General features: G+C 36.9%; 1 protein-coding gene across 1 annotated transcript in view; it reads left to right on the top strand.

Annotated features, from left to right (window-relative positions):
• PELI2 (pellino E3 ubiquitin protein ligase family member 2) overlaps positions 1-22937 on the top strand; it is a 177793-nt gene that overhangs the window by 139457 nt on the left and 15399 nt on the right. The window contains exon 3 of the mRNA XM_021670828.2: positions 14328-14429. Coding sequence (XP_021526503.1) covers positions 14328-14429 — 102 coding nt within the window. The remainder of the gene's footprint in view (positions 1-14327; positions 14430-22937) is intronic.

A 22937-nucleotide genomic window follows, 5' to 3' on the forward strand; every position in this document is an offset into this window, starting at 1 on the left:
CAACTTTGAGTTAGGCAAAAATTTCTTAGATATAAAACCAAAAATATGATTTATAAAAGAAGAAATTGATAAACAGATATCAAAGTTAAGAACTTAGCCTTTTGGAATAAACTGTTCAAAGAATGCATAGACAAGGTACATAGACTGGTAGATAACATTTGCAAATCATTTATCTGATAAATAATTTATATTCAGAATATATAAACTCTCAAAACAACAAGAAAATTCAAATTTTGAAAATAGTCCAAAGAATTGAACAGAGACTTCCCAAATAAGATATATAGATATCATATTTGCATATGAAAATATTAGCCTCAATCGTTAGGGAAATAAAAATTAAAACCACAATAAGATATCACTACACACTCATGGATAGCTAACATTAAAAGACTGACAATCCCAAAAGTTGACAGGATTAGATCTAACCCCAGGGTTCATCAACAGACAAGTGAATGAACAAATTGTGGTATATCATTAAAAGTGAATACTATACAATAAAAAAGTAATGAACTGTTGATACATGCATATGCTGAAAACAAACTATACCTTTTTATAAGCACTGTGACTGTTCAAACATTTAGGTAATATTTCTAAACAGAAAACCAAAATCTAGAAATACTAAAGAAAGATGGAGAATTCTTTGCTTAGTCTAGGAGTCAGGAAAGACTTTCTAATTATAAAGCAAAATCCAGAAACCATAAAGAAAATACTAATGAGTTTGACTTACAGAAACTTTTTTAAAAATCTGCATGACAAACACCCACAACACTTTAAGTGAAGTCAAAACACAAATGAGTCAGAAGATTTGCAACTCATATCACAGACAATGGAAATCTTTTTAATATGTAAAGAATGCTTGTGTCAATAAGAGACAAGCAACCCAAAAAATAATGAACAAAGGGTATAAACTGTTCATAGTAAAGAAAAAAAGAGATAACTCTTAAACCCTCTTAAAAGCTTTATTTGTAGTAGTAGAAATGCTAATTAAAAGCACTATGAGATTATTCTTTTCACATGTCAGAAGGTAAAGATACCTACCTTTTTACACTTTACTCCCTGTATTGGTGAGAGTGGGGAAAACATACTCTCAAATACTTCTGGTGAGAATGCAAATTGTTATAACTTCTATGAAAAGTGGTTTGACAATAACTATCAAATCAAAAGTGCACATACCATATGCCATTAGATCCAGCAATTTTGTTTTTAGACATTTGTCCTATAGATATATTCCCCTTTATGCAAAATGAATACCTGGATATTTATTGCAGTACTGCTTGTAAAACAAAATTTTAAAAATTTAATGCCCGCAAAAAAAAGATGTATTAAATAAGCCGTGCTGCATCTGCACATCAAAAAGAATGAGACAGCACTGTAACTACGTTACGTAGACAATTCTCTAAGTTAGTGTTTTAAAGAAAAAGGGAACAGAACATTGTATGCAGTGTGCTATCATTTCTGATGTGTATACTGTTAGTATAGGTATAGACTTTGGAACGGTACATAAGAAACTAGTGGTAGTGGCTTTCTTAGTGATAGAAGATTGGAATTGCAAGGGAGATACTATTCACTGGTAACATTTGGTAACCTGTGTACGTGTTACCTTATTTAAAATTTTTTTTTGCTCTACAAAACCCTCAGTCAAGAATCTGAAGGACCCCATAAAATTAAAAGTATTAAGTTGTATAGAGATTATGAATGTTAATGTAATCAAATTAATCACCTAATAGTAATTATGTGTTGTGTACTGTTCTTTGGGTACTTTGGAAACATCATCTGAGTTTTTCTAGCAAAACCCTTCAAGGTAACTGTACTTTTCGGATTAAGAAATAGATTTAGGGTATAGTCTAAGAATACACAGCTAATAAGGAACCTTTTAAGAAGTTCAGTTTAATGATGCTTGAGGAATAACAGCCAGACATATCCAGGTTTGAAGAGAAGCATTTGTGAATGGCATTGTGTGGCAGCAGGTACTTCCGAGGAAAGACATTCATTGTTTTACTGAAAATTTTGTCTATTAAGATTGTAATTTGCATGTTTCTAGCAGGCTCAACATCTTGAAAATACCAATTGCCAAAATATATTTTGCTTTTTGAGAATAAATATTTTCATGGTTCTGTATAACTAGAATGTGGCCTTATTGCTCTGATTTCCATAAAGAAAATGAGATTCTTCAGCAGATGGGCAGATTTTAAATTTAGGCCAAGTCTTAAAAAAATCAAGTAAAATGAGGGAAAAAATTTGAATCTTCCCCTTTTTGCTTACATCTTTTAAATGAGGACTTTTCCTTCTATCACTATAAATAATCAATAGGATTTTGTATTTTGTTTTCTTTGGAGCTTATAAGTTTCAATCTTTGTATTTCTCAGTACTCAAGGGATCATTCTGACAGCTGATAAACTGACTTACATATTAAAACAATTACATGGCAAGTCTTTGGGTATCTTAGTATAAAATCGATTTATGTCAGATTCAATTTATAGCATCTGGAAGTTTGCCTGCTCATGCCAACAAACTAGGACTTGCATTTACTATTGACTCACTATAATACACAGTATATTGTGGATGCCTGTGTACATTTTCTCCAGTGCTCTTTAGAAACAAGGTTGGTCCCTTGTTTTACCTAGTAAGTGCATTTTTAAAAGAGCAATAGGCAAATAGAATTACTGAAGGAGGAATTTTACTTTTTCAACTTAGTCATTTGCAGGATGCTTTATTTTTACTTATGATTCATGTTTGCTAGGTTTACTCTTTCAAAGTTTTGCTCTCTGTGGCGAGTAGCTCATATATATGCCAATACTTAAATATTTAGAGAAGTAAATGTAGGATGTCACAGCAGGTTGATTCATATGCATCCTTTAAAGCATTATTTGTTGACCAAATAAATATCTCCCTACAAAATGTACCAGCTTCCATTCTTACATGAGACCACAGCTAGGTGTTTTTCTCTCTCTCTTAGTCTTAATATGTACCACAAGAAATCCTATCATTATTTTAATATTTTTACCCTAGCACTTGGCATTTCACAAGGATGTCAAGAATGTTGAACCTTCCTCATTTCTTCCTCTGCAGTATTTTGCTCACATCTGGAAACATAAAATGTTCAAAAGCAAATGCAGTGCTGTTTTAAAGAATGGGCTTGTTCAGGGTCACTTTCTCCATCTTTTATCAGGTGAGTGTGGCCCTCCCTACTTTTCTCTGGGTGACCGTGGGCGGTCCTTACTACAGGATCAGTCCCTGAAGTGACCAGCAGTTAAGATGCCCGGTCACTTAACTGGCATCATGAGTGTGTTGAGATTCCAGAGCATTGCCTGCTGTGTGTGTTGAGATTCCAGAGCATTGCCTCGCACTGTAGGATGTGATGTTTTCAGGTCTGCACCCCTGCTGCATCCTCTCATGCTTTGTAGGGAGCTGCTACACAGAGTCAGTGTGGGGAGATGTTGTCAGAGTTTGCATTAAAGTGTGCGCTTTCTAAACTGAGTCTGAAGGGCAGAAGAACTTTGAAAGTCATGATTGTCATTCATTTATGGTAACTAGTATACAGTGCATTATTGGTAATGTGAATATGTCTATATAGATATTTGACTGAGTCACAGCATCCCTATGTGAGAAAACTACACTTCACCCCTATTTTCCAAAAGAGATGGGACAAAGGAAACAATAAAAAGAATTGATTGGATTGGGTGCAATGGCTCACACCTGTAGTCCCAACACTTTAGGAGGCCAAGGCGGGCAGATTGCTTGAGCCCAGGAGTTTGAAACCAGCCTGGACAACGTGGCAAAAACCCATTTCTACAAAAAAAAAATAAATAGCTAGGCTTGATGGTATGTGCCTGTGGTCCCAGCTACTTGAGAGGCTAAGGCAGGAGAATTGCTTGAGCCTGGGAGATTGAGGTTGCAACGAGCCATGACCACGCCACTGTACTCCAGCCAAGGTGACAGAGTGAGATCACCCTGTCTCAGAGAGAGAGAGAGATTGCACATTAGGTTGGCTTAGTAAGTTCTAAAACACAATGAAAAAATCCATATAAACTTGAATGTGAGCCTTTCACTTGTTTAGCAGTTAGTCATAAACTGGGTAGATATAGTAGCTGAAACATCTCAGTTCTTGACATCATTGGCCTTCCTGGGGACAAGGCCAGCACTTGTACAGGTGACAAAACTGAGGCCAGAGCATTTATGGTAACTTGCCCAGAGTGCCTCAGCCAGCCCATGTTGAATTGGATATTCAGCCCAATCTGTACTATCAGCTGCACAATACCCTGCTGGAATTGAAGGCTGGTTTAAAAAGACTGGTGGTCTTACTCTCAAGGCGCTTTTCATCAGATTGGAAGTGATGGGGTTCCTGGGGACAGATGTCCACAAAGCTGTGAATATCACCTGCCCAACTCTCCAGCTGCAGCTGTTGGTGTTCCTGTCTTCCAAACTATATTCAAGTGAGATCATCTTATGACCACCAACCAGATCTTGCTTCTTTGTACTTAGGAGTGACCCCAAAGTGGAAACAGGCTCTCCTCACACATTCTTACTCTCTCGGGCATCTTTGCTTGCTGGTAGATGGAGCGCATCTGCCCCAGCCCTGTCCAGCACTCTATGTGCCATAGATTCTGTGCCAGAGTTTATTGAGTATCTCAGTAAACCAATCCAGGAGGGGCTCAGCAGTGGCCCAGGGCCAAGTTCAAAGCTATTGCCTCTAACAAATAGGGCTATCATTTTGATTTACTAGAAAATGCTGTTGATTCTGATGAAATCCAAGTTAGCACTTTTTGACTTTCTTATCGTAGCCATGGTTCAGGCACTTGTTTGAAATATGGTTCCTTGAAAAGAGATCATATTTTAAAGAGTGTGTTTCAAGCAACATAAATTGTGAATTCCTTTAGCCACCTCCTCTCTTTTAGAAATAGTACTCATACATATTTTAAACATAAATTGACAAAGATGGCAGAGACCTCATCTTCCCTATAGCAAATTGAACCAGTCTGATTAAGGATTTATTACCTAATTATACTTGTCAGCCTGACATAAAAGTCATTAGTTCTAGAAAAATATGTTTGTCATACCAGGATTATCTCTAATTAATACAGTCAATATCTAGCATACACTTAAAGCCAAGCAGAATAGTGATTTTCGAAGTATGTGTTATGGACTGTAGGGAACTGCTCTAAATACAGGTTCATATTTGAAGAGAGAAAATGTCATCTTTTATATACATCATTTCCTCTGCTTGAATCCAGTGAAATCAGTGCTACTGACATGGACTCCCTTTATTGATGAATTATAAAGGTAGTAGCTTAAAGATCAGAGGGGATGTAGTTGATGAGTATCTGAACTCGGATTCAAACCTGGTCCATTGTGTTGTTTTTCAGCATCAGAGTCCACATTGATCTCTGCAGTATCTACATGTGGTTATTCTATTTTTCTAAAGTACATGTAAAGTTTGAGCTCAGCAGAATAAAACTAGGTAGTCACTTTGAGAGAGACAGTGTGGTATAAATGTTTCTTCTGCCCGATGTTTAAGCATTTGCTGGATATCAGTGGCTATTACAGTGAGGTGATGCAATTTCAGATGCAATTAGTATCATACCTCACGGGACAATTAGTACATGCCCTTATCTGTTTGATACCCTGTAGTCGCCACCCTGGTCTACCGCCACATCACAGTGTGTACAGGACTCGAGATGGTAAAATCATCCAGCAGTTATTTCCAGGCTGCTGCACACTCACCTAAACTCATTCATTTGCTCATAAGTGTGCAGGTTTCTGCCATAAACATAAACATCAGAAGTTATTTCTGAACAACAAAGGTTCGACTCATTGGCCCCATTCAGACCTGCCCCCAAACAGTTTTATTATTATGTTTCCCTGTAGCAATTAAAATGTTTCTACAGCAATACACCTTGTCATAGAAAGGTTGTGTTTTGTAACCAGAACCACTGTGAGAGGTCAATGTAGTTATTTTTCCAATTTCATTCAGTCCTATCTGTAGTAATCATTTTTTTTAGTTATTTATTTAGATTTTATCATGAGCTGAAATATTAAATTACAAATTAGATTTAACAGTTAAAGTGGCTGAAAATAAACTTGCCTAAAACACACAACATCATTGGCAGGGGAGCCAATTCTTAGTCTATGATGTCATATTAAATAATGCCACGTTCGTGACATCAGTCAAAACGCTATTGAAAAACCAAGTTTACATTACATTTCTTGGTAGAACCCAGAAGACAGAGAGGTCACTGGCTGTCCCAATAGAGTGTTCAGGACGTTTCTTAGCACTGCCCCCATCGGGCAGGCTGTTAGAGAACCTCTGCCTTCTTCACAGTGAGCAGATCACGTGAGCATGGGCAGAGCAAGGAGGTGTGTGCTCAGCCCTGAGCACATCCAGCCCAGGGGCTCCTTCTTCCCAGGCATTTTGAAGGGACCTGAAAGGCAGGTGCAGTGAGCAGCGTCAGAGAAGAGCACCACGTTGAGCTATGTGGTGCAGAACTCTTCAGAGCAGCTTGGTATCTGGAAAAGGTTGCTTCAGCATGTAAGCCACACCACGCCTCTGGCCCTCTGCTTTTGAGAGGCAGAAATCCTTATTATATCTACACACAAAGAAGACTATGCAGGGTGTGCTCATTCCAAAAACATTTGTTTGATTTAGCCAGACTATTGTGTGGCCCAGAAATAATAACTGCAGTTCTATAATAGTCAATTTCCAGGACGTCTAGACAAGAGGGATATTAAACTCTTGAGTCATTTGGTACTAAGGAAGACTTGAAAATAGAAAAATTAGTGTCCTTTGAAGAAGAATTTCATTTCATTTGAAATGCGGATGCAAGCATGCACAAGTATGTGCACATGTGCATACACACATGTGTGCACACACACACGTATGCACACTGCATTCCCTTAAATGAGACAGACTCTAGTAAGGGATAGCTCTTGGGTATACATCATACATGTAGTTTGCAAAGTGGCTTCATGTTTTCTAACATACGTGGTTATTTTCTTCTTCTGCCTTCCTAGTATCCCTTCTATTCTTGCTCTAAATATGTTAAGGACTACAAAATGTCCATGTCACATACTTGGTGGCCTTTCCTTCTCTGGCAATACTTTGAATGATTCACAGATTCTTTTTATGAATGAGTCTATAAATAATCTTTTTAAATATTAATATAAAATGTTCTTCACATCTCAGTCTTCTAACAACTGGAGATTATGACAATGAAAATGTATATTTGCTCTAAACACAGCCTCTTAACATACATTCAGTAGCACATAACACTCGCATGAGAAACACAGACCCAGCTCTGTGTAAAGACACTGCTGCCTGCCATTGTAGACACACCTGTCCATGCTCTTGGGTGTAGGTAAGGTGTACACACAGATAATTGTGAGCTGCTGGGGGATGAGTCACGTAAGATTTTTTTAAAAGTGCTCTGGTACCAGAAGGCCCTGTAAACTGATTGTTTCAGTTGTCTTTTATTGTGTAGCAAACTACACCAACATTTAGTGACTTCACAAAAACCATTCTGTTTTGTTCATCACTTTGTGGGTTGGGAATCTGAGAAGGGTGCCACTGAGTAGCAGACTCTGGTCCACGTCTGGGGTAGCTGGAGCTGGAGGATCCACTCTGAAGGTGGCTTCTCCACTCACATGTCTACATCTTGCTGCTCCCAGGCCTCCCTCTCCCCATGTGGCATTTTATTCTCCAGGCCCTTTCCCTGTGGCTTTGGCTCTTTGGAGCCTGGTGGCACATACATAGTCTGGCTTCTTGCCCACAGCTGGGAACCCCCAGAGCAGCAGGTGGAAGTTGCAAGCCTTCCCTGACCTAGTATCCAAAGTCCCATGTGTCACATCCACGGCATTCTCGGTCAGTGAGCAAGCTACTGAAGCCAGCTCAGATGCCAGATGATATGATCTGAGGATTGCACGAAGTGTCTTCAGAACAGAAAGTTAAGCGCTGTAAAACAGCTGATTATAGAATTCCTTTGAGGAGTAAATCAGTTTTGTAGGCACTGGTTACCCAGCAACTACTTTGTATTTGAGGAGAAAAAGTGAAACATTATACATTGTTTTGTGTTTTGATTTTTGCTTTAATACGGTGAAATCAGTGAGCCCGGCTTTGACTCCCTATTGGATTAATTATGATGGTAATAATGCTAACTGTATGTGAACAACAGTGGCAAGAGAGGGCCTAGGTGTGTGAAGCTTTGAAGTGTGAGTGACTGTTGTGCTATTGACTGAAATAGGAAACCCAGAAGGAGAAAATGTTTGAACCAAACCATCTAATGATGCTGTATACTGCAGGTGACAAAATGCCTAACCAAAAGCAGCCTAAAACCCTTACTTGTATTCCAGAAGTCGGGGGATAGGTAGTTCCATGTTTGATTCAGCATTTCAAAGATGTCAGGGCTTTCAGCCAACTTCTGTGAGAGTCTTTTGACCTTCCTCTCACATTGCAAGATGGTCTACTTCAGCTCCAAACATCATGTCGTATTTCAGTGACAGAGAAGGGAAGGAGTCTGTCTTGGTGTCTCTTATCCCCAGGAGCTCCACACCAGATCTCTCTTAAGTCCCACTGGCTGGGAATGGATCACATTTCCATGCGCTAGCCTCAGAGGAGAGTCAGGCTTTTTCACGGGAAGCCAGCTCGGTGAGCAGGGAGAAAAACATTAGGTAGGCAACCAACGGTGTCTGCCACAGTTTTGAATCCTGTTTTCTCTCTCCACACAGTTGATAAAGGCTCACTTAGCAGCCTTACAGAGCTTGAATTAAATGGGCTGAATCATAACTATAGTAAATTAATGTTTTCTAGATACATGTTAGTTTCTCTGTTGGCTTTCACTTTGTGATTGATAGCTAACACTACTTCTTAACCAATAAAAGATTTAATTATTTCCCTCATACTTAAAAATTTGGATGAAAATTCTTTGGCTGCCTAATATTAAGACATGTTAGCCCATTATGCATCTTGCAGATTGCCTTGTTATCATTACATATTATATGAATGCCTTTGTGTGTGTATATGGGTTTATAAGAGGAAGAAAATTCTCTAGATATATGAACCATGTTTGTTTTAGAGTCTGGGGACTCACAGAATTCCCTAACATTAGTTTTTAGTTGTAAGTTGAAGCAGGACAGCCAGTTCTAACTGTTGTCATCCCTGAATGGCAAAGGCTGGCTGAGCTGAGCCTGTGACACAAGCAGCATAGCACTAAGAAAATACAGACCCTTAGCTGAGAAGAAAATGCCTTGGCTCACATCTGGTCTCGGCATCTAGGATTGCAAAGTAAGGCTTAATTTCTTCAGCTGGATAAAGCTGAAATTCTTTCATCTGTTTATCTGTAATTGCCCAGTTACATTTTAACCTGGTAACATTTATACCTGTAATAAAGTGGTTTTTATAGACTCAAAACATTTGAGCTGAGAGTGTCATTACTGGTATCTTTGCTAGTGAGAAGTAGGGAAAGTAAGGGAAAGACCTGAAGAAAGAAACTGTAAATCTCATCTTGTATCTGTAGCAGTTCATTCATTTGTTCATTCATTCATTCATTCAACATTCATTGAATGCCTGCCACACTTTTGGTGCTGGGGATGGAAAAATAGATAAGACTGAATGTGCCTTGAAGGCACATGCAGGGTTACGAGAACAGAATCACGACCTGCCTTCTCATCACAGCAGCACAATAGAGAAGTGGTTATAGGAAATCATTATTGTCTATATACCAGCAACCCCCAACCAATTTTGGCACCAGGGACCAGTTTTATGAAAAACAATTTCTCCATGGACCGGGGAGGGGCATGGATTCAGGATGATTCAAGCACATTACATTTATTGCGTATTTTATTTCCATTATTGTTACATTGTAGTATATATTTAATAATTAATGACTCGCCATAATGTAGAATCAGTGGAGCCTTGACCTTGTTTTCTTGCAACTAGATGGTCCCATCTGAGAATGATGGGAGACAGTGACAGATCATCAGGCATTAGATTGTCATAAGGAGTACACAGTGTAGATCCCTCACATGTGCAGTTCACAATGGGATTCATGCTCCTGTGAGAACCTAATATCGCTGCTGATTTAACAGGAGGAGCTCAGGTGGTAATGTGAGCGATGGGGATGGGGAGCAGCTGTAAATACAGATGAAGCTTCCTTTCCTCGCCCGCCACTCACCTCCTACTCTGTGGCCTGGGACCCCTGGTCTACACAACAAGCTGCTTGGGCTGGTTTTCTTCACAGTGTTAAAGAGCTTTCTAAATTTGTGTTGATGTAGTAAGATCACAGCATTATGTTACAGTAATTGTGTTTGAATTAAGTTACAGTGAATGCCAGGAAAAGGCCCTATCTACTCTATTTTCTGATATTTTGGAAATAGATTCTAAAACAACTTGGTGCCTTGGGGAAACTTTTATTTCCAAAATACTGGAAATGATTGACTCAAGTCAGTGAATCTGTAATATCCTAGAAGCTGTATTTCTGAAAGTCATATTTTAAATGTTAAAAAATATTGAACAATTGGGCCAGATGCGGTGGTTCACTCCTGTAATCCCAGCCGAGGCAGGTGGATCACCAGGTCAAGAGATTGAGACCCTCCTGGCCAACATGGTGAAACCACATCTCTACTAAAAAAAAATACAAAAATTAGCTGGGCATAGTGGTACACACCTGTAGTCCCAGCTACTCGGGAGGCTGAGGCAGGAGAATCGCTTGAACCAGGGAGTCGGAGGTTGCAGTGAGCTGAGATCATGCCACTGCACTCCACCCTGGTGACGGAATGAGACTCTGTCTCAAAAAAAAAAAAATTGAACAATTGATACTTGTAACAAAAAGTTCAATGCCGTATGTACTTGCAGACTTTTCTGTAAGACGTGACCCAAGAAAGAAAGTGAAATTTGATCTCAGGCTTAAACTCTTCTTTAACTTCCCCCAGCCACCTAAATCTGACTCTATTCTCGACTTAATGTATGGAAACAAGGTCGTGTGAGCCCTAATTCATGTAATGGAAGGAAGTCTACATTTCCTCATTTATTGAGGATGATCCTGGTGGTGACCTTAGGCGCCCTGGTTTTTACTGCCACCTTTCACTCCAAATCCCAGTCCTGGCTTCAGTCTCGTCTTTTCAGGCAGCTCAGCCCACATTTCTGCTTCCCATAGATGCAGCCTATTGGACCTCTGGGTACCAGTACTCAGGGCTCTTGTAGAGGCAGTGCCCCTCTCCTGGCTTAGCATTACCAGAAGGAAATCCTTGCCAGAACTGGAAGTGACTTCGAGGTGACTGTCACACTAATTCCAAAGTTCCTCAGCCACCCATGCTGTAGAGTGTACATCACGTGCTGCCCCAGAGACATTCCCCACCTTCATGGGATTTGTTTCTCCCTACAGTCTCCCACTTTCCTATCTTCCCCAAATCCCAAGGCCTCCAAACCACAGCGCTTGGCTGAAGTTTTTTAATATAAAAGACATAGAAAAAGCATTTTCCTAACTCAAGAGCATTCCCCTATCCTAACCCTGGCCATTTGTGTAAAGCAGCATAAAAACATGGCAGAAGTTTGAAATCATAATTTTTTTTTGAATGGGATCAACGTTCAAGGCATCCTTCATCAGTATTTTCTTTCCATTTTGGGGCCTTGGGCAAGACTCCTCTTTACCGTGGGCAGTTTCCAAGTAAAGTGATGCTTTTGCTATAAATACCCTTTTTCACTTGTTACATAGTCTTATAGTTTGGGTCACAAGAATGTTTTTATGATGAAACACCTTAACAGAATTTGTGTACAGTAACAACTTGGGTCCTATAAAATGGCTGTTTCTGGAGTTTTCTAAAGTGGTGAGGAAGTATCTCTAGGGCAGGAATCTCCAAACCCCAGCCCCTGGGCCAGGGACCAGTAGTGTTCTGTGGCCTGTTAGGAACTGGGCCGCACAGCAGGAGGTGAGTGGCAGGTGAGCAGGGGAAGCTTCATCTGTATTTACAGCTGCTCCCCATTACTTACATTACAACATTATGGCCTGAGCTCCACCTCCTGTCAGATCAGCAGTGGCATTAGAGTCTCATAGGAACATGAACCCTATTGTGAACTGTGCATGTGAGGGATCTAGGTTGTGCACTCCTTAAAAAAATCTAATGCCTGATGATCTGTCAGTGTCTCCAATCACCCCCACAGGGGACCACCTGGTTGCAGGAAGACAAGCTCAGGGCTCCACTGAGTCTATATTATAGTGAGTTGTATAATTATTTAATTATATATTACAATGTAATAATAATAGAAATAAAGTACACAATAAATGTAATGTGCTTGAATCATCCCCAAACCATCCCCCATCCAGTCCATGGAAAAATTGTCTTCCACTAAACCAGTCTCTGGTACAAAAAAGGTTGGAGACCACTACTCCAGGGCACCCTGTTCACAGCTGTGCTAGGCCTCAGGTGAGCAGAGCGAGTCTTCATGAGACAATGACTTCCTAGCAGATTTGGGAGAAATGCTTCAAGATTCAAACTAGCAAATATGTTAGGGAATAAAAAACAAAATTTATAGTTTAAGCTGTTTTAAGCATGACTTCATTTAAGGGCTGTTCCCCAGACATCTCCAGGTTCAGGTAACCATTCCAATTCAGTAAAATGGAGTGGAAGTTTGAGAAACATCATACTTAAAAAGTTGCCATTGTACAAACATGTATAACCTTTAAAATTATTTCCCATTACTGCACTTGTTAACTCCTTGTGTACTGTAGACATTTTATGTAATATGTATATGCTAAGAAAGTAGTGTTGGAGTTGATATATTTGTAAATTGAATCCATTTAAAATGCAATAGATACTTTTTAGAAAACCCCAAAATTATTTTATAATCAACTCCTGATTATTAGTTTTATAAGTTTAGTAAACTATTTCTCTTAAAGTAGGTTTTTTCAGACAATAAAGATAAACATCCACTTTTTACAAATTTTTAGTTTCATTGAGGTATAATTGACAAGAAAACTTGTATATATTCAAGGTGTGCAACATGATGATTTGCTGTGCATACACATTGTGAAATGATTACCACAGTCAAGTTAATTAACATACAAATTACATCTACTTAAATTGAAAATAGTTCTTTATAAATTTGGCTTTCAAAAAAAGTCACTATCAGTGAATTTATCTGATTCAGACTAATGAAAATTTAAGACAATGTCTGTTAGTAGTGTTGAGTACTTTAAGAAGTATTTTTTAGATTCCTGAGCATGTTAAAGAAGTATTATCTTAATGAAGCATGTAAAATAAAACATCAACTCAATCATGAAATTCCTCAGGGCAGATTATTAAATAATCATGAGATTAACCAGGCTAACTTCAAAGTTGATTTGGAATGTTTTACTCTTTATTGCTGTAAGCAGTTATATTAGTCGAATATAAATGTTGAGTACATTTTCATTAACATGCTATGTATGTCCAGTTACTTCTAAGTGAAGTCCACTGTATGGTCTTCATAGAATGTCATCATTCAATAAATGTGCAATAGAAAAGCTTATTAAAATTTTACTTAATGTAAAAGATTGAAAAAGTACAATGAATATAATGTAATTGAAATAATTTGGAGTCCACTTTAAATCAATTTCTTTGTTAATTTCGAAATATTAAAAGTATGTGACTGTACTGAGGATTTGTTCAAACATATCACTATGGACAAAATAAGAATGATATCATATTATTCGTAGGTTATTTGAAAAAGAATATTAGCTTTTCCTAGTCTAAAAATGAAAAAAAAATAAAATTACTAGCTATCTTATTAATAAAGTAAGTATCTGACATACCAGTTGCTTATACAAGTGAGATGTAGAACAGAATATAAATATGGTTATCATTGGCTAGCATGGTATATTATTATACTGGAATCTTAATTAGAACATTGATGGTTTTTCCAGTGATTCTTTTATTATGCTGATAATCTCTGTCACCTAGGAAAAATAATAATATGTGACTTACCTGTTGTGTGAAATCTTAAAAAGTTTGAAATAAATTGCTATATTAGTCTAAAAATTCTATTACAGAGTTTAGGTAATATGGAGAAAGTATGTGTTTTTCTAAGACTGTGATTGAATCAAGTCTTGCAAACTAGTAAATAAACTTTGATTTAAGTAAAATATTGTTCACTTTAAGACAGAATATTTGATGAAAACCAGAATTGTGTCTCTTGGCTTGTCTGTGATTCAAGGAATAGAGCATACGGAAAAACGCTGACTGTTTAGAAAATGCTGGCTTATGCTGGGCTTTGCTGGTAGAGTGATGGCTCATAACTACAAATAGAACCCATAAGTTGTTGAAATGTAATTTTAATTGATTTTTTTAAATTTTATTATTAGGCTATCAGCTGCAAAGGTCAACACAGCATATCCTATACTTTGTCAAGGAATCAGACTGTGGTGGTGGAGTACACACACGATAAAGATACGGATATGTTTCAGGTAATATTTTTATTTTTTAATGGAAGTTTTAGCGTATATTCCTTCATTTCTTATATGTAATCAGATCTTCCAGCCCAGTGTCTAGGGGGAAAGAGTTGAAGATAATATAAAAATTATTCTTCTTTGGTTTCTGAAAGATTAAGAAAAAAATTCTTTAATTGTAAAAGGAAATTATAAAGGCTACATTCTCAGACCTCAGTGCAATAAAAATAGACATTAATAGCAAGAATAAAATTTTAAAAAGCTAACCACTTTTAAAAGCCAACATTTTCAGAATACTTTCTAAATGACACTTGAATTAAAAGGACATCAAAACTACATTTATAGGTCTTTTCAGAAATAACTGGGAATATTATGTATCAAAACTGACAAGATGAGGCCAACATCTTACTTGGAAAAAATGCCTTAAGCGCTTTCATTATAAGAAGGGAGAAAGAAAGAAAATCAAAGACCTAAACATTTATCTCAAAAGTTATTTTTTGACAAAGGACAGCAATTAAGAAAGTACAGGATGGGTTTGGGCATAGTTTTAGTGGTATATAATAGAAAGTCTGGAAGTACCTCAAAAGAAAGCAGAAGGAAGAAAATAATAAAGAAAAACATTCATCAGTTAATGAATTTAAAAATAAGAGAATTAATGAATATATTCAAGATGTAGTACTTTAAAACCACACGCAATTAAAATTTAGGCTAATAACAGAAAAAAGCAAACATGAGTTGAAATTGATGAGGCTTTGCATTTCCATATGGAGAGTTAAATTATTACATAAATAATAAACATTTAAATGTAAAACTGAAGGAACAAAGAAGTTCTAGAACAAAATTTAGAATTCATATTCTTGGAGTAGGGAAGGATCAGTAGAAAATAAAGAAATAGATTTTACTCTGTACATCTTCACTTCTTTTTAAATGACACAAAATTAAAAGTCAAACAAACTAGATAGAGACATTTGGGGCAACAAATCAAGTAGACAAAGAATTGATACCTCTAATATAGTAATCACTTTTCACATGCTTTAAAAAATGGACAAAGAACAAAACATATAATTCTCAGAAGAAGAAATGTAAATGGCCAATAAATATATTAAAATAATGTTCAGAATGCCAAATGAATTAATAATAAAATACTCCTTATTGTGTATTATTGGAAAATATTAATACAGCACTGTAAAGCATTGTATGGAATTGGTCCCCCTGGTGGGACTGTGAATTGGTACAACATTTCTACAGGGCAGCATTGCAGTACTACTCTGAATTTCAACCCTCAGACCAATTGACCCAGTAATTATAACTTTAGTAATTTTTATACATAAATAATTAAAGAATATGAACAAAGATTTAACCAAAAAGTTGTTCATTCTAGTGTTGTATATACTACTAAAAAAACTAGAAATAAGCCTACACTTCCAGGAGAAGGATTACAGTATGGTGCATTTAAATGCAAAATACCATGCAGCCATTACGTGATTATTAAATGGGAAATACAATAAAATAAGTCAAAAAAAGGGTATGTCCACTTCATGCTTTATTTTTATATGCGCACACATAAACATAGGTATGGAAGAGAGATGGGACTAGAAAGAAATGCTCCAGCTCTTTTTCCATTTTCTATAACATTGTTCAGTGTAGGCCTCATCTGGATCACCTACATCAGCACTTTAGATTGAGAAAGAAAGAAAATTTTATGTGTTTTTTAAATGTATTTGTAGTAGTCCTGAACTTCAACACCTCAGGCTGAGAAGAAAAGCCAAAGGCAAATTATAAATGGGGGAAATATTTACAACTTGTATCACTAAAGGTTAATGTCACATATATATAAGGTACTCCTGGAAATCTCTTTTAAAAGACCTACAATCAGATAGACAAATAAGCAAAGGATTTGACAGGCAGTTCACCAAAAAAGGAAAATCATTAGCTCTTAAAAATAAGAAAATACACTCAACCTCATTTACAAAAGAAAAATGTGAATTAAAACCACATGGAGATACCACTTTTTGCTTGTCAAATTGGCAGAAATCCAAAAGGTTTTGTCAAAGATGTGGGGAAACCAGACACTATCCTACATTCTATAAATTGGTATAGCATTATGGGGTAGCAATTTGAAAATACCTATGAAAAATACAAAATGTTTACACAGTTTGACTCAGCTCTTTTCTTTGTAAAGCTCTTCTTTCTAGAGACTTGCCCCAGAGATATCCTTACCTACATGCAAAATGCCATTTGTACAGAGTTATTGCTCTAAGCATTGCTTAATAGGAAAAGATTGGAAACAACCTAAATGTTCTTCAGTAGTTGACCAGTTCAGTAAATTTAGGTACAGTTATACAGTGAAACCCTCCAATGGTATATAACAGAACAAAGAAAAGCTCTGTGTATAGCCACAGAAGGAGCTCCAAACATATTAAATGAGTTATATATCGATATTAAATATATTAGGTCATATTGATAATATATTCAATTAAAATTAATTTAAAATATTATTAAATTAAATATTATTAAATAATTTTAAATTATTATTATTATTATTATTATTATTTTTTTTTTTTTTTTAAAGAGGATGTGTTTAATTTTTTTCCATAGGGTAGGTTGTGCAAAAAACTAAAAGCAGTAGAAAAAAATTTCATACGTAGCACATTACGTGTAGGCACCATACTAATTGCTGGAGATTCAAAAGTCAATAGTAGGACTACCCTCAAATATTTGGGCTACTTAGGGAAACAAAATCTGTATAAACAAAGATGCAAAAACAAAGAAACACAAAGTAGCATACAATAGCAGATGAGTTTAATAAACATGGTTTTTCTTTTTTTTTTTTTTTTTTTTTTTGCTATAGTTATTTTTTTTTTTTTTTTTTTTTTTTAAAGAGAGAGAGAGAATAGGAAGGAGAAAAAAGGAAGAGAAAGAGAGAGAGAGAGAATGGGGAGGAGGGAGAAGGAAAAGAAAGAGGGAGAGAGAATGGGAGTATTGCTTTCTTGCCCAGGCTAGAATGCAATTTAGTAATGGGTATTGAAAACCTCTTTTATACTGATAATTATACTTAATGATGTAGTCAGGAAGGAATAAGGGAAGAAGATAACAAACAAACAGCCAACCAATATTTAATTTAAACCTATGAAATGCTATGCGATTACTGAGGAGTGATTTACTTCCAATTATATAGTCACCTTTGGAATAGGTGTGAGGTGGTAATGTATGTTTTGTGTATTTGAAGTGGAGAGTACTATAAATATTTATTAAGTTTACTTGTTCCGGGTCTGAGTTCAAGTTTTGAATATCCTTGTTAATTTTCTATCTCGTTGATCTATAGAATCGTTAGCTCTTCTTGTTGCATTGATCCTTTTGCCATTACGTAATGTCATTCCTCGCCTCTTTTGATCTTTGTTGCTTTAAAGTCTACTTTATCAGAGGTGAGAATTGCATCTCCTGCTTTTTGTTTATTAGTTTATTTTTACTCTCTGTTCAATTGGTAAATCTTCCTCCTTCTCTCTGAGTCTTTGTGTATTGTTTCATGTAAGATGGGCCCGGATGCAGCATACCGATGGGTTTTGGCTTTTTATCCAATTAAAATATATATAAGTTTAATACCAGCATTTGATGCTAGCTGGCTGTTTTGCCCATTAGTTGATGTGAATTTTTTATTGTGTTAAAGTTCTTTGCTTTTTGATATATTTTTGGAAAGGCTAATATTGGTTGTTCCTTTATATGTATAGTGCTTCTTTCAGAAGCTCTTGTAAAGCAGGCCTGGTGGTGGTGAACTCTCTAAGTACTTGTTTGTTCGCAAAAGATTTAATTTTTCCTTCGCACATAAAGCTTAGTTTGGCTGGATATGAAATTCTGGGTTGAAAGTTCTTTTCTTTAAGGATGTTAAATATTGGTCCCCACTCTTTTCTGGCTTGTAGGGTTTCTGCTGAGAGATCTGCTGTAAGTCTGATAGGTTTCCCTTTATGGGTAACCTGAACTTTCTCTCTAGCTGCCCTTAGTATTTTCTCCTTCATTTCAACCCTAATAAATCTGGCAATTATGTGCCTTGGGGTTGGTCTTCTTGAAGAATATCTTTGTGGTGTTCTCTGTATTACCTGGAGTTGAATATTACCCTGCCTTGCCAGGTTGGGAAAATTTTCCTGAATGATATCCTGAAGAGTATTTTCCAACTTGGATTCATTCTCTTCATCACATTCAGGTACACCTATCAAACGTAAATTAGGTCTTTTCACATAGTCCCATATTTCCTGGAGACTTTGCTCATTCCTTTTCATCCTTTTTTCTGCATTCTTGTCTTCTCGTTTCATTTCACTGAGCTGGTCCTCGACTTCTGATATCCTTCCTTCTGCTTGATCAATTCGACTGTTTAAACTTGTGCATGCTTCGCGAAGTTCTCGTGTTGTGTTTTTCAGCTCCATCAATTCACTTATATTCTTCTCTAAATTGTCCATTCTCATTAACATTTCGTCAAACCTTTTTTCAAGGTTCTTAGTTTCTTTGCATTGGGTTAGAATAAGTTCTTTTAATTCACAGAAGTTTCTTATCACCCACGTTTGGAAACCTGCTTCTGTTATTGGAACACCCGTGTAATCTATTAAGCCTTGTTCCGTTACTGATGAGGAATTGCAATCTCCTGTAGAGGGAGAGGCATTATTAAATGTTAATTTAATATTGTAAAATGGTTTAATGCTTATATGCATTAAAAAATAATCTCCAAAATGATTAACAATACATTCATGTAGCAGTTGCCTTTTTGTGGAAGGGGACTGAGCAGGTGGTATACAGGGAGATATTTTACACTTTTTGATTTTTGGAACTGTGTGAATATATTAGATATTTTAAAAACTAAATAATCTTAGATAGATTATAGCATAGTAATAGATATAAACATAGTTATTAAAGTGCCAGTTTGAACTCAAAAGTAAGATTTATCCTATTTGGGCAAAACACTGACTGTGGTTTTACTCTCCATGCCGTTTGATTGTATAATCTTCTGAATGTCTTTTCTTCTTCTGTTAAAGAAAATATCTCCCTACATAAGTATATGCACAATTCTTTCCTGTTGATGTTTTTATGGAATTTTATTATTATATCTTTTTAATAACTCATTAAAATTATTTATTTTCAATTTATAAGTTTTTTTTACTAACAGTAGTAGTAAAGATTTTAAAGATTTTTTTTTACAGAAAGAATTCTTAATACTAAAGAAGCGAATCAAGCCTATTTCACAATTGTCAGTGATACTTTTTTACCACTTAAAAAACTTACTGTGATGTTACTGTTATAGGTAAATGAAGTACTTTCAAAGTGTGAGACATTAAATTTCTTTAAAAAGAACCTTGTTTCCTAGAAATTTTTCAAAGTTTCATAGAGTATTCTTTAGCGACACATGTCTCACATGGTGCATTCTGCACTGTTGGACAGTCACGTTCTACTTACATGCCCACACTCAGCTCTGCAGAATGAATTCAAGATTTAGTTGAACTTTTTCAGTTTCCTGTTGCTAACTTCTGTGTACTTTATGTGTACTTCCTACTTTGTCATACAGAATATCAAAAGACTCAAGATTTAATAAAATTCATAATTTTTTAACTGCAAATTCACAGCAATGAAAAATACAATGTGGTGCCACTGCTTTGAATCATGCTAAAGCACCAGCAACTTTACCCACCGTTATTCTAGCACCATCAATGTAGAGAGCAGTGCAGTGGAAAGGCAGTTAACATCTTTGTATTATGAAAGGAATTTTGGCCTCATGGACCTAGACCCCATGCGCAGGGTCTCAGGGACCCTCTGGGGTTCATGAACTACATTCTGAGAACACCGATTTGTACCAACCTCTTAATTTCATAGCTGAGAAATCTGGGTCTTTGATAGGAAAAGTAATGTAAACTAAGGCCAGAGGAGGCATTAGGGGCAGAACTAAGATTTAGGTCACTGAGCTCTTCATTCTCTAAATAGTACCAGCTCAGCCTCTTTAAATAAAGTATGGTAAGCCGAGCAAGAATTCACGTTTCTTAAGGAAACCTAACACATTACATTCACAGACTAACTGAACCTTTTAGAGGATCATTGGCAGATCATTTTAAGCAGAGAACTAAGCAAATCTCTTAAGACCTTGAAAAGACAGACTTGTTTTAATGTTTTCCTCCTTTTCACAAGTTTATATTTCCAAAACCCACTACTGACAAAAATCACCAAGTAAAAAGCACTACAGCACTCACATTTCTCAAGTATGGACCTCAGTGTAGAGTTTGTTTGGTTTAGTCATTCTCATCAAAATGATTTCTAGGATTGAGTATTTAAAGGCAGAACATCAGAATGAACCAAGAAAGGGCTTTGCGCTGCATTTCCTACCATGGAGTCAGTTAGTAGACTCCAAACTCAGAAGTCTTACTGCCTGAAGAGAAAAATCAAAGCTAGATCTGGATTTAAGGTACAAGAAAGTCTGAGTTAAAATAATTAGAGTAAGGTCTTTGTCATTATTTTCTGGAATGGGTAAATAAGAAAAGAAAGAAAAGTGTAACAAGAAAGTGAAACATAAAGGAGACAATAGTTCATGGAAGGAATTAAGGAAGCGGTGCATTGTCTATCAGTGTCCCTAGAGTAAAGCGCGGTGCCAAGTGCCTTCTACCCACAGGGGCTAGGAGACTGGGTGGGTCCTGCAGATAGTGTTCAGGGGTCCTTTCTCTCAGATTTTACAGTTTCACAGCCTTCGAACCTGGTGCTGCAAGGCCTTACATTTTTGGGTTTTGTTGGGGGTGGGGGGGTTGGTTTTTAATTTAGTTGATTTCCTGTAGTTTTAGATGATAACATTTAATTAGTATCTATTAAGTTAAGAGGAAAATGTTAAAGAATATCTACATTTTTCTAGTAGCTGTTTCTACAAACCTTGTGCATGAGCATGCATGTGCAGGTATGTGTGTATCTCATAGGATTCAGGCTCCCCTGTCATAATCTTCCAATCATCATTTTCATCTCTTGACCATCTACCGTGTCAGAAACTCCTTTGCTTACTGGGGAGGGATAACAAAGGCTCCCCTCTGAAGGAGCCTACATCTGGAGGAGGCAGGCAGACCCCAAATAAGCGAGCCCTCCAGGCAGAAGAAACAGTGAATGCAAAGGCTCCAAGTCAGGATCACAGTGGAGGACGGAAGTGAACTGACATGGACTTGGAAGGGTAGGTAGAAGCTGAGAGGTAGGACCTTCAGGCCAGCTAGAGTTTGGGATTTATTCTAGGAGTTTTGGGAAGCTGTTGAAGGATTTTAAGAGGGGAAGAGATATAATCTGATTTACGTTTTTGTACGATTTCTCAAACTACTATATGGAAAAGAAGCTAGGTGGCAAGTATGGAAACAGGGAGACCAGTTTGGAGGCTAAGGTGATAGAACTTAAGTAAGAGATAATAACCAGAACCAAGATGGGAAAAGTGGAAGGATTGAGGATGTGTTTGGAGGTACAGCTGACAGTGTTTACACAGGGCTAATGTGGGCATGGAGGAAAGTGAAGAACTGGATAATTCTTGGGTTTTGATTTTTAGCTTGAGCAAATTGAATATTAGTCAGTCATAGATATAGGGAAGCCCCAGGATGAGGGGGGATCCGGGTTCTGTTTGGCACATATTACATTAGAGGTACTTATCAAACATACAAGTGGAGATTGGTTGTGTTGGTCTGAAGCTCAGGGGAGAGATCAAGACTTTCAGCTGATAAGTGGGATTTGGTGATACTGTCTGGGAAGGGAATAGAAAGAAAAGGGAAGGGGACTATTTACCAACTAGCCTAAAAGTGTTTCATTATTTTAATACCAGTTAGAAATGGACCAGGATATGCTGGCTCAGCATAAGCCCTGGACTTAGCAATACATCGATTGTTGGAAACTTAGCATGAGTAGTTTCAGTAGAGTTGTGGGGTAGGAAGCTTAGTTGGAGTGGGTTGAGTAAGAAGGAAGTTAAAGAGATAGGTGAGGAAATGGAGGAAGTAACTAATGACAGGTTTTCCAAGAAGTGTTGCTGTTAAGTGAATCAGAGAAACAGGCCTGGAGGTTGGGGTTTGCTTGCAGGTGAAGGAATGAGTTTTTAAAAGTGGGAGACTAGTCCAGAGCAGGGCTGCTTGAACTGCAGTCCATCTGCCAGGCAGTAAAATGTTTGTTAAAATACAGAATGAGATGGTACCTCAGTGCAGTTTTGATTTGCGTTTCTCTAATGACCAGTGATAATGGGCATTTTTTCATATGTTTATTGGCCTCATGTATGTCTTTTTTTGTAAAGTGTCTGTTCATATCCTTCGCTCACTTTTGAATGGGCTTGTTTATTTTTTTCTTGTAAATCTGTTTTAGTTCTTTGTAGATTCTGGACATCAGCCCTTTGTCAGGTGGGTAGACTGCACACATTTTTTCCCATTCTGTTGGTTGCCGATTCACTCTAATGACTGTTTCTTTTGCTGTGCAGAAGCTGTAGAATTTGATTAGGTCCCATTTGTCTATTTTGGCTTTTGTTGCCAATGCTTTTGGTGTTTTGGTCATGAA

This window comes from Aotus nancymaae, unplaced genomic scaffold (genome assembly GCF_030222135.1).
Source record: "Aotus nancymaae isolate 86718 unplaced genomic scaffold, 86718_ANA_hifiasm-v0.15.2.pri h1tg000062l, whole genome shotgun sequence".
Taxonomy (NCBI): Eukaryota; Metazoa; Chordata; class Mammalia; order Primates; family Aotidae; genus Aotus; species Aotus nancymaae.